Source organism: Ambystoma mexicanum, chromosome 3p (genome assembly GCF_040938575.1).
Source record: "Ambystoma mexicanum isolate Mex_15411 chromosome 3p, UKY_AmexF1_1, whole genome shotgun sequence".
Lineage (NCBI taxonomy): Eukaryota > Metazoa > Chordata > Amphibia > Caudata > Ambystomatidae > Ambystoma > Ambystoma mexicanum.
This window is the reverse complement of record NC_090925.1, coordinates 40,895,035-40,915,197: the sequence shown is the minus strand read 5'-3', so window position 1 is coordinate 40,915,197 and position 20,163 is coordinate 40,895,035. Positions and strand designations below refer to the sequence as shown.

Sequence of the window (20,163 nt, the reverse complement as noted above, 5' to 3'; positions counted from 1 at the left end):
GGTTCAAATGATTTGCAAGGTTCCCTGCAAGATCATCCTAGTGGCTGCGTTCTGGCCCAGGCAGACCTGGTTCTCGGTCCTGCATCCACTTGGCAGTGGACGATCCTCTTCACCTGGGTTCCCAGCCAGATCTCCTATCTCAGAACAAAGGATTGTTGTGGCATCACAACCCGGGCTCCCTCAAGTTGACTTCGTGGCTCCTGACCAATCTGAATTCCGAAACCTGAATATACGTCAGGATTGTCGCTTCATTCTGTCTGCGGCAAGGGCTCCGTCTACCAACACATCATATGCCTGCAAATGGAAAAGGTTTTGTGTTTTAGCGTGCTACACAGCTTAACCTACAGCCATTGCATGTTTCTCCTCAACAGCTACTTCCTTTCCTTTTGCGGTTAGCAAAAGATGGTCTTGCAATATTGTCTACCAAGGTTCACCTAGCGACGATATCAAGATTCACGCAGAAAAGGAATTCTAGTCCGCTTTTCAGCGACCGGATAATTTCCTTAAGTGTCTTTTCAGTACTTTTCCCCCAAGTAAAACGTTTTCTCCCATCTGGAGCCTCAACCTTGTTCTAACAGCACTCATGAAGCCACAGTTTGAGCCGATGTCAACAGCTGCCATAACATTTATCACTTTGAAGGTCATTTTTCAAGTCTATCTGCGCCGACGTCACCATAGGTATAAAGAGTCTAGCGCAGCATCCGTTGCTCAGTTCCGTTTTTCCACGCTTCGTAAACCTCGGAGACGACACGCTCGGTTGTTCTACTCTTCAAAAATCTTTGAAATCTTCAAAAATCTCAATATATACGATGGCATCTTCGTCCGAAGCATCGACGCCACGATCCGGCTTCAAAAAATGTCGAGATTGTGGTAAAAAGATGTAATTAATGGATCCTCACAGATCTGTTTGTGGTGCCTGGGATCAGAGCACCAGTGTTCGGAATGTGAGGACTGCATGTCTATGACGGCGAAAGCCTTGAAGGAGGGTAAGGGGAAGTTAGAAAGAGGTAAGGCAGTTAAATCTTCTCCACCTTCAAAATTGTCCTCGGCTGAGTCGAAAAAACATTCCTGATCGAGATCTCGAAGCGGTTACCATCACTCTTCGAGATCGAGACACTCTAAGAAGAGGCGTCATAGATCTCCCTCTTCTTCATCCTCAAATTCCCCAAAAAGGGTCACCTGCCCCACTAAACACAGCTCTCCAGCTACGTGGGAGGAATTTTGTAAAAGAAATGCTTAGGGTCTTCGAGAACGCAGTCTTGACCCCCTCGTACCTCCTCGGAGATGCCTAGAGGTGATACCCCGGGTGAACGAACCGAGAAACAAAAACGCAGTGAGTCGTCGAACCCGGCAAGCAAAAACCCTCGAGAGCTTCATGAACCCTCGAGTAAAGACAAATAATCATTGGGTAAAGCTGTGTCATCAACGCCATCGTCGAAGGTATCTTCGATGCACAAATCTGTGTCATCAACGCAGTCATCGACACCGTCGTCGACCCCGATGAAGGATATGTCCTTGAGGCCTCAAATCTCAACTACGCCACCGGCACCAGAGGTGTCGAAGGTCCCGCCCAAGGTGTCGAGAGTGGCGTCGACAATATCAACGACACCGAGTAGGATTCCGGTCCTCACGAGTACATCGAGACCCTTTTCGAGTTTTTCGACGCCATTTGCGGGTTTGTCGAGACCTGTAACGTCTACATCGACAACCACAACATTTTCCCAAGCAGTATCCACTAATTTGCCTCCTCCTTCTCTGGAAATGGGTTTTACCCCTTATCCAAGATCTGATTATTTCAGAGCTTTATCCTCTATATATGAGGAAGGGGAGGACTCTGACAATGAGAGACCTTTCGGGTTACAAAGAACAACAGTACCAATTCCAGAAGAACTAATTTCTGAGGAGAATAGATTGAAAGATCTACAAGAATCTTTACACGATGCCAGTGGCATAGATAACTCTCCAGAGGCAGAATCTGCTAGACCAGAACCTGGAGAACATGCAGAACTGCCTTACAGAGCACTTATGGCTAGAATTATGCAATTTATGGGGTAGACAACACCTGCACCCTCTTTCCAGCAAGATGATCTTACTGACATCATAGATAAATGGCCTCAAGAAGACGCTATAGTCCCTTTTCATCCTGCATTGCAGAGAAAAATAACTGCAAATTGGGAGACACCTGAGGTTATCCCTGCAGTAAATAAAAAGTTCTCTGCGAAGTACAGAGTATCCGCCTCAGACCTGGAATGTTTAAGTAAGCACCCAACTCCAGAGAGTTTAGTAGTGCAGGCAGTGACGTCGTCAAATAGTAAGTCGGCATACCCCACTATACCACAAGACAGAGACGACAAAAGATTTGATGCCATGTCTAAAAAAGTCTCTTCAGCATGCAGTATGGCACTTAAGTCTATTAACACCACGTGCACGCGGGCTAGATTCAGCCACACCCTTTGGGAGTGTGCTTCAACAGCGGCTGACTGTCTCCCAGAAGGGGAGGAACGAGACGCATTCTTGAACATCATCAAGGATGGGACGGATGCGATCTGTGAGTCCCTCCAAACAGGTATCGTCTCTGCTGACAGCATCAGCAGAGCCATGGCGGCAAGTACCACAATCCGCAGATTTGGGTGGTTGCGGAAGTCCGGTTTTGCTCCTGATGTGCAAGCCAGGCTTCTGAATATGCCCTTTGACGGCACCTCTCTATTTGACAAAAAGGCTGATGACAGCCTGTACAAATTGCAAATCTCAAAGGCGGCAGCAAAATCACTTGGGGCTGCAATCCGTCAAACTCCAAATCTCCGCACAGATACGTCCTGGAGGGGGAAACCCTTTCGTTTTTACTCCACATTCGGAAAAAGGCAGAGGGCAGCCAGCTCTAAGGGGCCAGAGACGATTCACCTGTGGTGTACGGGTCAAAGGTACCAAACCTCCATCAGCAGGTGCTGCTTTACCCTCAGCATCTGTGTCAGCCGCTTCTAAACCCCTCTGAGGTCTCCCCACACAAGAAACCAGTAGGAGGCAGGTTAACTCAACATCTTACAGAATGGCAGGCTATTACGTCAGATGCTTGGGCATTGTAAACCTTTGCCCAAGGTTACTGCCTGCCTGTCCTACACACTCCTCAGAGTCATCCACCAGGGAACAACTCTTTGAAGCTTCCAGACCCATTCCTTATGCAGGAGATTTCAGACTTGCTAGAGAAAGGTGCCATAGAACCGGTACCTGTAGCGGAGAGGAACAAGGGTTGGTATTCCCCTTATTTTCTAATACCGAAGAAGGACGGAGGATTGAGACCCATCTTGGACTTGCGAAAATTAAACAAATTCATCAGGAAAGACAAGTTTAAGATGGTAACCCTTTCTCAGATCCTTCAGGCCCTCCAGCTTCAGGACTGGTTGGTATCTCTAGATCTTCAGGATGCTTACTTTCATGTGCCAATCCATCACAAGCACAGGAAGTACCTGAGGTTTGCTATTGGCAACTCTCATTATCAATTTCGAGTTCTGCCATTTGGGCTGACCTCCGCCCAAGGGTCTTCACCAAGCTAATGGCAGTTGTGGCAGCAAGTCTAAGGAGGGAAGGGATTTATGTCTACCCCTACCTGGACGACTGGTTGATCAGAGTAGCGTCCCCAGAACAAGCTCAGATCCATCTAGATGATACCATCACAGAGACTCCAGTTCATTGGAGCAGTCCTGGACACATCCGTGGGAAAAGCCTTGCCAACAGAGGTGAGGGCTCAAGATATTCTACTGATCGTCATCAAGTTTTAAAATGCCCAGCGTCTACCAGCCTTTTACTTTTTGAGGTTGCTCGGCCTCATGGCATCCTGCATTTTTCCAGTGCCAGAGGCTCGCCTGAGAATGAGATCTCTGCAGTGGGCGCTAAGGACTCAGTGGTCACAATACTCAGGAAAGATGTAGGAATTAACCCCGGACAGAGTGGTTCGAGACCTTCAGTTAGTGGCCTGCCGGGAGAACATTTTGAAAGGAGAGCAGTTTTGGAAAGCATGGCCAGGGATAACAGTAGTCACGGACGCTTAACTCACGGGGTGAGGAGCCCATGACAACGACTTGACCATCAGCGGTCATTGGTCTCCATCGGAGTCCAGATTACAACTACACATCAGCCTATTAGAGCTGAGAGCGATCAGACTAGCGCTGAAAGCTTTCCTGCCATCAGTACAGGGAAAGAATGTCCTGATAATGACGGACAACAGAGTGGCCATGCATTACCTCAACAAAAGAGGATGCGGTGCCGTTAACCCCCTACCGCCGCATTCCAAGGTCCCTTAGCGGGCCCCACTAAGGCCAGCTGGTTTTACCAGCTGCCCTTAGCGGGAGCCGCTAAGGGACCAGGGAGCTAATAACGGGCCCGCTATTTGCAGGCCCGTTTTTAGCACCTTCCCCATTCCCATTGAGCCCTATGGGGGCTCGAATGGGAATGGGGAATGGTTTTCAGAATGGGGATTTACCGGGTCCACCAAGGTTGGAATGACCCGGTAAGTCCCCATTCTGACTACCTGGACCCGGACCCGAGTTTGGAGGCAGCCATGGTGCTAATAGCACCATGGCTGCCTCCAAACTCGGAATGACCCCCCTAGTCTTGAAATTTCTAATGGGTACTCCATTTGAACCCCTTCATTCCTGTTCATAAGGTTTCTCACTCTTAAAACAGTCTTTCTAGTGGTTTTAACTTCTGCCAGAAGAGTGAGCGAATTACAAGCTTTGTCTTGCAAACCTCCACATACAATCTTTCACAAAGATAAGGTAGTTCTCCAAGTGAAGCCGAATTTTCTCCCAAAGGTGGTTTCAGAATTCCACATCACACAAAAAATAACCTTACCCTCGTTTTATCCTCTTCCCCATCCAGGGAAAGAGGAAGAGAAATTGCACAGGCTGGATCCAAGGCGTGCCTTGAGTTTTTACATTAGCAGACTTGCGAGGATTAGGCAAACAGGCCAATTGTTTGTGGGGTATGCAGGACACAAGTTAGGTTTACCTGTTACAAAACAGACCATCTCAAGATAGATTATATTAACTATTATAGAATGCTATAACTTGACAGGAAAAGAGCACCCTCAACACCTCAGGGTTCATTCAACCAGGGATATTGCAGCCTCTTCAGCTCTCCAAAGAGGAGTTCCAATTAAAGACATATGTGCGGCTGCCACATGGTCGTCCGCACATACTTTCACTAAATTCTACAGTTTTCCTCTAGCCAGGAGACAAGATTTGGTAAATCTGTGTTGCACTCTGTGCATCTTTAAAAAGAAACATTTTGTTTTACTCCCGCCTTCTCTACACTCTACTACTTTGGGAGTCTATCAAAGATAAGGAATACTTGGGAGGACACAATCCATTCGAAGAACAAGTTACTTACCAACTGTAACATTCTTTTGACTGGATGTTCCTCCCACGTATTGCTTATCGCCCCTCCCATCCTTCCCCGCAGTAAAACTTCCCTTGTAGTCGCAGCCTACGCTCCTTCAAGGTCATCAAACATTTCATACAAGGCAAAAACAGCACCTCAAAACGGAACTGAGCAACGTACGCTGGGCGAGACTATTTATACCTATGATGACGTTGGCGCCGATACGGAGGCCTTCCAGGGACACCGGCTCGAGGGACGTCGACGCGAAGCACCCTCTACTGTGAAAAAAAAATTCTCAGGCCAGCAAGCTAGAAGTGGATTTATCAAAGATAAAGAATACGTGGGAGGAACATCCAGTCAAAAGAACGTTACAGTTGGTAAGTAACTTGTTCTTCTCCAGCGTTGGCATCTTTCATGGATTCGCATGCGCCCTCCGTCCTTCCCCTTCAGGCAAACATCCTTCTTTGGACAACCTACTTTTGGAGAGGTTAAAATCTGAGGGGTAGCTGCGGGCGCGGGGCTACACACTCGACGTCCCATTGGTGCTGCCCAAAGCACCCATAACGACGTTGATAGGACACTCATAGAAAAAACGATTATATTAAAGTTACCAGAGTTTTCCCTGCATGACGACGGCGAACATTCACAGCATGTGAATCCATGAAAGATACCAACGCTGGAGAAATGGAGTTAAGGGTAAGAAACTACTCCCTTCTAACTCAGTCCTTTCTTCTGTGCCTCTTAAAGCTGCCAGACCCTTTTCAGTAATCATGAGCCTGCCACTGCGTAGTTTAGACATGCTGGGGGGCTGACTTATGTTTTGTGCGTTGAGTTTTGGGAGTCTAGTTGTTTCACTCTAGTATCAGTGAGTTTCAGAACTTGTAAATGAATTGGTCTACTGCAGTATGCAGCCAACACACTTACTGTTTGTTCGTTTGGCCGCGTCACACCACTGCAGACAATTCGACTTTGGTAGATGGCCAGTTCACCCTCCCATACAACTGGTCAAAACACGTCCCCTTTCAGGTTGGTTTCACATCCACTCGCCGGATACTTCCGAGACTGCAAACCTCTGCTGACCTCCGCGAATGCTGCATGTTGGAGGAAGAGGTTTAGTACTGCAAGCTCCTCCTTTCATACACTGCAGCCACTGTGGAAAGACTCTCTGTCACAACTGCAGACTTCTGCTCACCCTTATAGTGCCAATGCTGGCATGGATTGTGGGCACAGGCATCATGAACATGTGCTTGGCAGTGCTGGCATATGTGGTGGATGTTGGTATCATGAAGTGTGTTTTGCAGTGGCAATGCAAGTAAATATTGTGGGGACAGGCATCATTCAAATGCATTGGAAAATGTTCCTGTGTACTCTTGATTGCTTTGCATATATAGGAATTTTTTGTTCTTGCCCTCCGAACCAATTGTATATGGTAAGGCTTTATACCAGATGTTTGACATTAAGTGTACTGCAGAATGCACCATTTTGACTCATTATTTTTAAAAAATGTGTTGTGTGTTTGAACCCCTGCGCATCCTTCATATTTTGTTCGGGCTCCCTTGCTATGCTTGGTCACACTCATTAGTGCCAATCACAACCACCGCTGGAGTGCTTTGTTTGAATCATGAAAGGTCCGCTTTTACATTTCTCAAATGTTGCTAAACCTTTCATTTAGCAAGAATAAATGCATCAGATGCATATTTGCTTCACATTTTTGGGTGTGTGCCCTTGGTCCAGATTGTGTCAGTATATTCGATCGTTTGTCCTGAATTTGTGTACATATATTTGATGTTTTGTCTGGAATTTGTGTCCTGGCTGTCCCAGGATGACACCCTCGTGTGGGTGTGAGTGTGTGTCTGGGTGGGGCACTGTGTGCATGTGTGGGTGGCATGACAGTGTGTGGTTTTGGGGGTAGTGCTTGTGAGGGGAACAGGGACAGTGTGTGGGGGAAGAGGAAGCGTTTTTGAAGGGCAGGTGAATGTATTTCTGGGAGGTGTAAGGGGCAGTAATGAGAGTCGGACACAAGGTATTCGTATTCTCAAGTAAAGACATTTATTGAAAACAAAACACGTGTTGGGAAACTCCCTAACTGGTCATACTCTAAGAGCAATTTCCCTACCTGAAAATCCAAACTAAGGATCAGTCTTTGTCAGGAAGTCAGTAACTGAAAAGTCGTCCTTGTGTCCAAAACGTCCCATCCTGACCCTCACACTAAACAAAATAACAAAAGGGTGCAAGGGAATGTCTTTTCTCTTGATGTTTGCATTAAGTGTTCAAAACCAAAAGTAATAACTTCAACAGACATGTTCTCCAAGGTAGAGACCCTTCCCCTGGTTTCTTAAATAAGATGATAAAGTTCCAGTTTAATTAAAAGTTCCTTTGTTTCTTCACTGCACTCAAGTTCTTGTTTAACTAATAGTTCTTGCAGCCATCTTTCTGTAAACTTTCCTTTAACTCTGTAGATTGCCTGGCGTACTCCCTTGCCAGGAATCTTCATTTAATCTCATCCAGCTGGTATACTCACTGACCAGGATTTCTTTTATAGTTCCTTCAATCAATCTCAATTACCTGGTATACTCGCCTGCCAGGATTCCCTTTATAGTTCCTTTCAGGTCCCCTGGTATACGATCCTGCCAGGAACCTTTTCATAACTTCAATTGCCTGGTGTAGTTGCCTTCCAGGTCTTCTCTTAAATTAATTCATAGTTCCTTAGTTGTAAAAAAATGGCCTATACCGTGAGGAACTTTTGCCTAACGTAGCACTTGCTTAAACATCTCCCCCACACTGATATCTCACACACTGGAATTGGATTGGGGGTTTATTCTTGTACTGTGTCTTGTCTGCATACACATAGGGCCTCATTACGACCCTTGCGCTGACGGAATGAAGGGGGGCGGTCCCGTACTTCATTCCGTCAGGGTTGATGACGAGGTTCCCTTTGCGGGACCCGGATCAGACGTCTGGTAAAACCAGACGTCTTTTCCGGGTCCCGCGAGGGGAAGAGGGAGGTAACAACGGGACACTTGTAATGTGCCCATTGTTACCTCCCTCCCCATTCCCACAACTTTTATTGCTCATCTGGGGCGTCCCTCCTTTTGTCCCGGTAACCTTCTCGATGTGTCTCGCGTTCGGGGGCCTGGAGTTTCCCGTCCTCTCCTGCACTGATCATCTTCTTAGAGCAGTCACCATCTTTAAATGTCCCACGCACTGTGGGCTTTAAAAAACAATTAGCCTGCATGATGTAGTTCTGGAACCTGTCACTTTGCGCAAATGCTTTCATCCTCCTCCTCGTCTCAGTACCTGAGTGATTATGGGAGTTGAAGTTCATGGATGGCATTGTGCTTCTATTTCTCTAATGGTTTTTCGCAGGAGATTTACAATAAAGCATATTAGAAACAGAAGGTGGTATGTGTGAGTTGTGGGTTTGTTGGGTTAAAGGTGGAGGCCTGACTAGAATAACAATAGGCCATTAGGAATCTGGGTAACTTAGGGTCTTCTTCAGGGGAAAGGGGGGAATGCCGCTTCTCACCCAATGGACTCATGGTATCTCCCCGGAGGTTGTTTCCCCCATGTGATCCTCCCTCATACACCCACCAACAGGGCCCGGATCAGGTAGCGGCTGCTGTCCCATGGCCACATGGGAGGAGGTCACCACTGGGAAAACAGTGATGAGTCCACTGGATTCATAACAGAGGGAAGAAGCAGTGTGTATTTTTGGGGCCAGGGTTTGCAGGTGCAGTGTGTGTGGACAGCCATAACACACATTCATTTTAATCAAGAACAGTAATGTGAATAAACTTGAAAATGATAACCACATAGGTTTCAGAGATGATGGACTGTTGAACAGCTGATGGCCCAACACTATTGTAAAGCTCCAGAAAATCATTACAACAAAGCGGGTGCCATCTTGAGTGGAAAGATTGCTGCCTCCAGCACTTTAGCCACAGAAAATGATGCAACCAAGTTCCCAATGGCTGTGGTTAGGCCGGGGATGGGTGATCAGGGGTGAGTATTTATATACTTACGCTATCGCAACGGGTGAGCCCTGGGTGGGGGCTTAACCAAACAACACTAGCAGCCTGTGTGTTCCTCTTCACTGGCAGTGGACTTCACCACTGTTACTGTGGCAAGCTCTGATTTCTCAAGTAGAGTTAATGCAAATTGCTCTAGAAACCACATACCTCTCACCACCTTAGAGTTGGACTGGCAGTTTACGGGATGGGGATGGGACAAGGAAACTAAAATGCCGGTTCGACATCTTCGATAGTGATACACAGAAAAGAGATAGGTTGTATTCATATGTCTTGAAGCTTCAAGTCAATACATCTTGTAAATGGAAATGTTTCGACACAAAATGGTGAATGTTATTTAATCAAGAGCTCTCCTAGGAGCTACTTCTTATATTAGAATAAGGTCCTTTCACATATGTCCCTTAAAGTTCACATTGTAAGATGTGATCATCTGCGGGGACCAGCCATATATTCTATAATAAGGTGTCCAGACATTTGGTCGACTGAAAACTGGTCGAATGACATTTGGTCGACGCAATTTAGTCGAAAACCAAATGGTTGAATTTTTTTTTAATTATATATTTAATTTTGGGTTTTCGTTTTTTAAAAAAAGGGTTTTTTAGAAAAAAAGGGGGTTGGGGGGGACCCCCCCAAAAAATAAAAAAAGGGGTGCAAATAAAAAAATAAAAATTCGACCATTTGGTTTTCGACCAAATTGGTTCGACCATTTGTCCAGTCGACCAATTTTTTTCGACCAAATGACTGGTAACCATTCTATAATGTTCTTTTGCCAAGTGTTATAAACAAGGGTCAAAAAGTAACATTGAGGATCACATTTAAAAGTAAAAATCACTAATTTTGCATTGAATGTTTACTCGTACCTCCTACTCGGTGAGCTGTCTAATATTGCACACGTTGATTTCTGCATGTTCTATTGCATGTGTCCTACTTCACCTATTCTTCTTTTCTGCAGGCTCCTCAGGAATGACGAACAGCAAAGAAGATCTCATGTTTTTTGAATAATTCCAAGAGAAAGATTGATATTTTCAAGTGAGTCGCTGGCACTTTCCAACTGATTAATAGGAAATCCTTCCACCTTTCAGAGTTCTGCTGATAGACAATGGCAGGTCTTGGACTGGCTTTATGTCCTCGCTGCATATTCAAACTCACTGTCCGTTAACCCTTCATGCCATTGTTGGCCCACATCTATCTAGGATGATGCAAGACAGGCCAGGATGCCAGATATTATAACTACCCGAATCAGGTGCAAGGTTTTAAACTGCAAAACATATGGAAGATATCGAGAGTGTCAATTTACTCCACTGCTCTCCTTTTCCTCATCCTTACCACGATTGGAAGATAAAGAAGAAGATGACCCTTCTGAACAACAGGGCTGATTTTTCGACATATCTGATGGCTCACAATAGATGTGAGTCCTCCAGAGTTAAAGGGAACACCAGCCCCCCTCAGTCCCTAGAGTACTATTGTCCTTACATGTCGTCTCAGGCCTCTATAGGCACTCTGTGTGACCAGAGTTTCACCTTCTGGCATCTCATGAGATCAGATGGAGTGAACAAAATAAATACAGCAAGCATGATGTCTTTAAGTTGGTAGTAAACTAAAATGTGTGGTCTTACTTTCCCACGTTTACTTGATCTGCTGTGATAAACCAGAGGGTGTCTCACTGTCTAGTCCTCGGGGATTGTAAAGGACCGGTAGGGGGTGTCTGTACTTCTGCTCTCTATATGGTGGAAGAGAGGCACAGAAGACCCCAGCAAAGATTCTCTATTACGGTAGCAATGGACGAGCAATCAAGGCCTTGCTTCTCAGGAGGTGATGCAGGCTGGTTCTTAAGTACATTGTAGTCCCCAAGCCCCCACAAAGGAATGTCCACACACTGTATTGGTTAGAACACAGTCTTTATATAATCAATATTCAAGGTTATGTACACTTATCATAGTAACTCACTTTGTACTTAGGAAAATCAACAATGGCAAATATATACAATTCTAAAGTGGTGCCACCCTTTGTATTAGATCTTATTAAAGTGCATCAACAATACTGTAACAATGTCACACAGATCAATAGAATGAAACCAGCAATAGGGAGAGGAGAGAAAATAAGATGGTTGAGCAATAGGCAGAATACTGGCCCCTACCACTAGACGCAGTTCTGTGTGGAGATCCCCCCACCTGGGCAACCTGTTAAATAAAGATATAGCACAAGCCCAGTCCATATATTGTTCTGCAAGTCTTATTCCCTCCTACAATGTTTTTACCCCCCCAATGTACCTGGTGGAGTCGAGTTCTTCGAAGAGGCGTCGACAGATCCTTCTTGAGCGACCCCCTTTCAAGCGGGAGTCACGGATCGTCGAGAGGCGTCGAGAAGCGTCGAGGAACTCGGCGTTCGGCGGCGGGGAATCGACGGCCCTTCTTGAATGCCTTCCCTTTCAAGCGGGAGACACGGGGTGTCGAACGTCCGTCGACAAACAGGGTAGAACGGCGTTGATGAGGCGGCAGCTTCGTCCGAGCGGTGCTCGTCGGCGTCGGAGTGTCGGCGTCCTGCAAGGCAGAGGCGTGCGGGGCACCTCGGTGACAATAGTTCTGGACCGCAAAGATTGTGGAGACGGAGGCCCAGCAAGGGTGTCGAGTCGTTCGAGTCTTTGAGGTCTTCGGGTGGCGGGAAACCCACCGGCAGGTTTCTCCTCGGCGCGTTGGTCGTCCTCGACTTTCTCCGGCAGGATAAAGCGGTCGACGGTGCGGTCGAGGGAGTCCTTCGATTCAAATGTTCTTAGGCAAGGAGCGGACGGCTCCGGTCGTCGGCGGCACGCCGTCAAGTGGTTCCCATGGCTGGGCAACACAACTTCGACGGGCTTCCAGCGGTTACACAAACCTGCGAACCCTGGTCGACGGCAATGGACTTCGACGGCGGCGATGTCCGGGTGCTTCACTTCGATCTCCTCGGCGCTCCCGTCTCGGGTCGACAGCCTTTCGAGGGTCTGTCTTCCAGGGCGCTTCGGCGAAGATGGAGCGGTGCTCGATGGTCCCTCGGAGCACGGGAAGAGGGCGCCTTACCAGGCCCTCTCTCGGGTCAGTCTTCGACGATTTCGGCAGCCTTCGGATCGGTCGAAGCAAATGCAACAGCAAGTCTTCTTCTTCCAGCTGGACGTCGAGGATCAGCAGTTCCAGTTACTCTTAGAGTGGAGACTCAACTCCAGAACACTTCTGAACAATTACCAGTGGTGAGAGGTCCCCAGATATACTATTCTGTCTCTCATCCACACTGCTGGCACACACTCAGCAGCCAATCATACAGAAGGGCATTCATGCAGACAGTCAGCCAATCAGGCACACAGTGCATTCAGGCCACACTCCTCCCTTTCAGACACTCACAACAAGGAATGTGGATTGGGACAAGTACCCAGCCATTCAACACTACACACTGCATTCAGGCCAGTCTCGGGCAGGGCTGTCTCAGTCTTTGTCTCTCATGCCAGAAACCAGACAACCACAACAAGGAGTGTATATTTGTCACACACTCCATTCACCCAGGTCCCACCCACAGGAGGTACCCACAACATACAGTCACTGGGAAGGCTCCAGTCAGTCTAGCTGGGCCTTCACAACAACACCATATATGGAACTTCCACCCAACAGCCAGTCAGGGGGAAGGGACAGAGTCAGGGCTTCCCAGGACTTTGGGAAACAAGGTAACAGGCAATAGAAAGCAAGAGGCCACAGGGGCCATCTTGTTTCCTATCAGGAATCAACTGATCCCAATGGCAGGGCCTGGGTATCCCAAAATGGAGGACACCCAGAGCACCTGTCAAATTCAGCATGGAGCTGCCACCAGCCCATACCCTGCTCTGTGGGCCACCCACAGGTGCCCAAAAACATACACTAGGGGTACAGGGTTGTACCCCTACCCATGGGTGCCCTAAGGGTATCCCATGGGTCTGTTCACCAAAGCAAAAGAGAGAGCTGCACTGTCAGGAGTCCCACATGGACTCCTGGGCAGAAAACATGACAGAACACACGATAAAAAGCAGTAAAGGACAAGGATTCAGAGGCCCTGTCCCTCTGATGTATTTCCAGCATCACAGTCGCCCCCCCCCCAGACTGAGGTGGAGGGTGTCTAATCTCCCACAGGATAGACACCCTCATCCAGACGGTCAACATACCTTCTGGAAAGGCCATCTGCATTATCGTGACTCTTCCCTGGTCTGTGCTCTATGGTGAAGTCTAGCCCTTGTAGGCTAATGGACCACCTGAGCAATTTCGGATTCTCACCCTTCATCTGCATAAGCCACTTCAGGGGCTTATGATCTGTTTGGACCTTGAAGGTAGACCCCTTAAGGTAGGGCCTAAAACGCCTAAGGCTCCAAACTATGCTAAAACACTCCTTTTCAACAGTAGCCCACCTAAGTTCTCTACCCTTGAGTTGTCTACTGATGAATATGATAGGATGTTCTCTCCCTTTGTCATCTAACTGGGACAAGACAGCTCCAATTCCGGTGTCGCAGGCATCCGTCTGGACGATAAAGGGTCGGCTGTAGTCAGGCGCACACAACACAGGTGCCCTACACAGACTTTCTTTCAAGACATCAAAGGCCCTCTAACAGTCTTCGGTCCAATTAACCTTCCTAGGCTGTTTGGGTGAAGTTAGCGCTGTCAGGGGTGCAGCTATGGTTCCATAGTCTGCCATGAAATTGCGATAGTACCCAGTGAGGCCCAAAAAGGCTCTCACCTGGGTTTGAGTAGTGGGAGTCTCCCAGTTCTGTACATCCTGTACTTTACTGGAGAGAGGTTGGATTTGACCCCCTCCTACCTCATGACCAAGATAGGTAACTTTCCCGTGAGCTATCTGGCACTTGGTGGCCTTGATAGTGAGGTTAGCCCTTTTCAAGGCCTGCAACACCTTATCCAGATGTGTCAAATGTTCTTCCCAGGTGGAACTGTAGACGGCAATGTTGTCTAAGTAAGCCACAGAAAAGGCTTCCAGCCCACTGAGCGCATGGTTGACCAATCTCTGGAAGGTGGCAGGGGCATTCTTCAACCCAAAAGGCATGACCCTAAACTGGTAGAATCCCTCAGGTGTTGAGAAGGCCGTCTTTTCCTTGGCATGGTCCGTCAGAGCGATTTGCCAATAGCCTGAGGTAAGGTCAAAGGTGCTCACAAATTTGGCAGCACCTATGGTGTCCACGAGCTCATCAGCCCTGGGCAATGGGTGCGCGTCAGTTTTGGTGACGGCATTGACTCCTCGGTAGTCCACACAGAACCTCCAATCCTTGGTACCCGCCTGGGAACTTGCCTTGGGGACAAGGACCACTGGACTGGACCCGGGACTGGTTGAGGGTTCAATAACACCCAGATCCAACATCTTGGCGACCTCAGCCTGGATGTGGTTCTTGACGGTATCTGACATACGGTAGCACCTGCTTTTGACAGGCACACTGTCACCAGTGTCAATTTCATGCCTACACCACGGTATAAGGCCTGGCGTCAGTGAAAACAGAGAGGCATACTGTTGGAGCAAAGCCCTGCAGGCCCTCTGTTGCTCTGTTGTCAAATCCGGAGAGAGATGTACTCCCTCCACTGAGCCATCCTGAGGGTTGCTATGCAGCAAATCAGGAAGGGGCTCACTCTCATCCTCTTCTTGCCCTGAAGCTAGCAAGAGACATGAGACTTCTGCTCGCCGGTGGAAAGGCTTGAGCCTGTTCACATGGAATACCTGAGGGGCTACCCCAGAGGCTCCCATGTCAACCAGATAATCGACTTCGCCCATCTTGGAGATGATCCTGAAGGGTCCAGTCCACTTGTCTTCCAAAGCTCTAGGCTTGGTAGGCTCCATCACAAGGATTTCCTGTCCCGGAGTCCAATCCACTTGCGAGGCTTTAAGGTCATGCCAGTACTTATTCAATTCCTGGCTGGCCTTGAGATTTGCTGTTGCCTGACCCATCATCTGTGTCATCCTCGTCTGAGGCCTAACACATAGTCCCCCACTTGCTTGGCGGGACCTGGAGGGGTGGCTTCCAAGCCTTCTCTGATCAAGGCGAGGGGCCCCCTAACGGGATGTCCAAAGAGTAATTCAAAGGGGCTGAAACCAACACCCTCTTGAGGTACCTCTCTGTAAGCAAACAGCAGGCATGGCAGGAGGAGATCCCATTTCCTCCTTAGGGGTTCTTCCAAAGCCCCTAGCATGCCCTTGAGAGTTTTATTAAATCTCTCAACCAGACCATTGGTCTGGGGGTGGTAAGAGGTGGAGAACTTGTAGGTTACCCCGACTCTTTCCACATGGTTTTCATGTAACTAGACATGAAGTTGGATCCTCTGTCAGAGACAACCTTCTTGGGGAATCCAACACGGGTGAAAATGCCCAGGAGAGCCATGGCAACCACCTTGGCAGTAACAGTCCGAAGGGGTATTGCCTCAGGGTACCTGGTGGCATGATCTACCAAGACCAGGATGAACCGATGTCCACCTGAAGTGGGAGGGTCAAGGGGACCGACGATGTCGATGCCCACCCTCTCAAATGGTGTGCCAACCACTGGCAATGGCTGCAGTGGGGCCATGACACTGCCTCCAGTCTTGCCAGACAACTGACAAGTTGGGCAGGTCCTGCAGTGGGACTCCACCTCTACTCCCATCCGGGGCCAGTAGAAATGGGCAGAGAGCCTCTGCTTAGTCTTCTTGGTCCCAGGATGACCAGCCAAGGGCACCTCATGCGCCAACTGCAGTAGGAAGGGCCTGTAAACCTGGGGTACCACCAACCTCTTGAGGGCACCAGGTTCAGGCTTAGTGGGCTCACTAACAAGGAGCTCACCCTCCCAATAAATCCGGAATGTCCTAGGCCCTTCTCCTTGTGCATGGGACAGGGCCTGTTTCCTCAGTCCCTCGAGAGAGTGGCACTCTCTCTGTCCCTTACAGAAGTCTGCCCGGGAGGGTCCCCCTTCAGCTAACAAGCATTGAAGGTCGGGATGATCCCCCGGGTTGAGAACCTCTCCCACAGGAGAGTCTTCTGTCTCTTCTCCCACAGGAGTTGAGTTTGGGTTTTCTACTGGACCCAGCCCGTCCGGGGCATGGATCCCAATGGGTGCTGTCGGAACAGCAGGAAGAGAAGGTGTTCCCTCCACAGAGGTGGCCTTCTTGGTCTTCCTTCTTCTTGCCTTAGGCCTCGCCTTTGGCTCCGGTACCTGACTCACAGCCAGACCCGGTGTCACCTGTGACCTAGTGACTGCAGCAGCAGTCATGGGAAGACCATCCGAGATCAACCCCAACTCTACTAGATCATTTCCTAACAGAATGTTAGCAGGGACATTGTCCTGAACCAGGACAGGAAGCTTTGCTGTCTTGTCTCCAATCATGAGTGTGACTAAGGCTACAGGTGATAATTTGGGAGGCCCACCAGCTAACCTGGTGGTTCTCAGAGGAGCACCTGCAAAGTCCTCTGGCTTGAGCAGGGTCCTGTCCACCACTGTCATGCTTGCCCCAGTGTCTCTCAAACCAGTAGAAGGCTGGCCATTCAAGAGGACACTTCTCAAAAACCTGCGGGTGTTCTGTGGGATAGTCGCCAGTACTTCTGCATACTGGTCCCAGGCCCCAAGGGACACTAAGGAAATCTCTACCGGAGCCCAAATGTGATCCCGGTAGAGGAGGGGAGGACAGTGGCCTCCACATCAGACACGGGGTAAGGGTAGGTCAGGCTGACAGCCTGTACTCCAAGTGCCTTACCTTTACACTTGGAGTCACCCCTTTTGTGATCCAGAGCCCCACAGTCCCAACAAGCGCCAGGAGTGCGGGGTACGGTACTGGAACCACTGGGAGCCTGCTTTGCAGCAGGTGGACCACTACTCTTATTCCCACCCACAGATGACTTATCCCCACTAGATTTTTGGGTCTTGGGAGAGGAGGATTTAGGTTTATCCGACTGTGACTGCTTGTGGGACTCCTCAGCTTTCTGAGAGGCCCCCTTTTGTTTGTCCTTGTCATTCCCACTGGAGTCCTTAGGGGACACCCGGTGGGAGACCCACTTGTCTGCCAACCTAGCCAGCTTAAAGGGGTCCAAAATGTTCTGGTCAGCCACATACTGACGCAGCTCTGGTGAACAGGCTTCAGAAAAATGCTCAAAAAACAAGAGGTGGGACAATTCAACAAAAGTCTTAACCTTGTATCCATCGATCCACCCCATCATGTTCATGTGTGCAGCACTCACCCAGTCAACCCAAGACACATTCTCTCTTTTCTTAAAATCCCTGAACCTTCTAAGGTATTGGGTAGGTGTCTTGCCAAACTTGGCAATCAAAGCAGACTTTATACACTCATACTGACCCCTTTCTTCCACACTCAGCTTCAGAATACAGTCATATCCAGTTTGAGGCACTCTGCTTAACAAACACTTAGCCCAATCTCTTTTATCATCATCATGAATCGCACAAGCCATTTCAAACGCTTCAATCCATTGGAGGATATCTGAACCCTCCACAAATACACCAACCAAATCTTTCATAAACTTGGTGGCTGGGGACCTGACACTCTCACTGGTTTTAGCTGAAGTCTCCACTCTAGCTTTCTCTAGCTGGATTCTCTGACATTCAATGTCCTGGCTCTTGATTTCAAGGTCCTTATTTCTGAGTTCAAGATCCCTATTCTTGAGCTCCACTTGTTGAGCCAACTCCTCTTTCTTAAGTTCAGCATCTATTTCCAACTTGCGGTATTCAAAGCCCAATTTCATCCTTAATAACTCAAGCTCCAAGGAATTGCTGGGGTTTGGAACAGAGGCAGCAGGAATGGCGGCATTCCCAGAAAACAGATTCAGCAGAGTCCTCATTGGTTGCATTCCCCCCCTCATCAAGAGTTTCACCATCAGTCTGGTAGTCCACCAGGGCAGCTATCAGCTCAGCCCTAGACTTATCCACCAAGTCTAACTCCCTGGCTTCACAAGCACTCTGGAGAGCCTCCAAGCTCATCCGAGTCAATTTGCCATTTGCAATAGACTCCATTGTTTGTAATGCAGTTATCTTGTACACAACTAAACCTTAATTTAATAAAGTGCAGGTATTTTGTAAGTGACACGGTTATACACTGATTCTTAAAACCATAAGCATCCCACCGCTGCCACCAGTCTAAAGGACCGGTAGGGGGTGTCTGTACTTCTGCTCTCTATATGGTAGAAGAGAGGCACAGAAGACCCCAGCCAAGATTCTCTATTACGGTAGCAATGGACGAGCAATAAAGGCCTAGCTTCTCAGGAGGTGATGCAGGCTGGTTCTTAAGTACAGTTTAGTCCCCAAACCCCCACAAAGGAATGTCCACACACTGTATTGGTTAGAACACAGTCTTTATATAATCAATATTCAAGGTTATGTACACTTATCATAATAACTCACTTTGTACTTAGGAAAATCAACAATGGCAAATATATACAATTCTAAAGTGGTGCCACCCTTTGTATTAGATCTTATTAAAGTGCATCAACAATACTGTAACAATGTCACACAGATCAATAGAATGAAACCAGCAATAGAGCGAGGAGAGAAAATAAGATGGTTGAGCAATAGGCAGAATACTGGCCCCTACCACTAGACACAGTTCTGTGTGGAGATCCCCCCCACCTGGACAACCTGTAAAATAAAGATATAGCACAAGCCCAGTCCATATATTGTTCTGCAAGTCTTATTCCCTCCTATAATGTTTTTACCCCCCCAATGTACCTGGTGGAGTCGAGTTCTTCGAAGAGGCGTCGACAGATCCTTCTTGAGCGACCCCCTTTCAAGCGGGAGTCACGGATCGTCGAGAGGCGTCAAGATAGGTAACTTTCCCCTGAGCTATCTGGCACTTGGTGGCCTTGATAGTGAGGTTAGCCCTTTTCAAGGCCTGCAACACCTTATCCAGATGTGTCAAATGCTCTTCCCAGGTGGAACTGTAGACGGCAATGTTGTCTAAGTAAGCCACAGAAAAGGCTTCCAGCCCACTGAGCGCATGGTTGACCAATCTCTGGAAGGTGGCAGGGGCATTCTTCAACCCAAAAGGCATGACCCTAAACTGGTAGAATCCCTCAGGTGTTGAGAAGGCCGTCTTTTCCTTGGCATGGTCCGTCAGAGCGATTTGCCAATAGCCTGAGGTAAGGTCAAAGGTGCTCACAAATTTGGCAGCACCTATGGTGTCCACGAGCTCATCAGCCCTGGGCAATGGGTGCGCGTCAGTTTTGGTGACGGCATTGACTCCTCGGTAGTCCACACAGAACCTCCAATCCTTGGTACCCGCCTGGGAACTTGCCTTGGGGACAAGGACCACTGGACTGGACCAGGGACTGGTTGAGGGTTCAATAACACCCAGATCCAACATCTTGGCGACCTCAGCTTGGATGTGGTTCTTGACGGTATCTGACATACGGTAGCACCTGCTTTTGACAGGCACACTGTCACCAGTGTCAATTTCATGCCTACACCACGGTGTAAGGCCTGGCGTCAGTGAAAACAGAGAGGCATACTGTTGGAGCAAAGCCCTGCAGGCCCTCTGTTGCTCTGTTGTCAAATCCGGAGAGAGATGTACTCCCTCCACTGAGCCATCCTGAGGGTTGCTATGCAGCAAATCAGGAAGGGGCTCACTCTCATCCTCTTCTTGCCCTGAAGCTAGCAAAAGACATGAGACTTCTGCTCGCCGGTGGAAAGGCTTGAGCCTGTTCACATGGAATACCTGAGGGGCTACCCCAGAGGCTCCCATGTCAACCAGATAATCGACTTCGCCCATCTTGGAGATGATCCTGAAGGGTCCAGTCCACT

The 20,163-nt window shown here is 48.4% G+C and overlaps 1 protein-coding gene across 2 annotated transcripts in view; it reads left to right on the top strand.

Annotated features, from left to right (window-relative positions):
- LOC138580115 (E3 ubiquitin-protein ligase TRIM39-like) overlaps positions 1 to 20,163 on the top strand; it is a 581,904-nt gene that overhangs the window by 538,740 nt on the left and 23,001 nt on the right. The window contains exon 12 of one of the 2 annotated variants that reach the window (XM_069650391.1): positions 10,357 to 10,433. The exons of the other annotated variant lie outside the window; for it this stretch is intronic. Coding sequence (XP_069506492.1) covers positions 10,357 to 10,406 — 50 coding nt within the window. The 3' untranslated portion in view covers positions 10,407 to 10,433. The remainder of the gene's footprint in view (positions 1 to 10,356; positions 10,434 to 20,163) is intronic. 2 annotated transcript variants of the gene reach the window in all.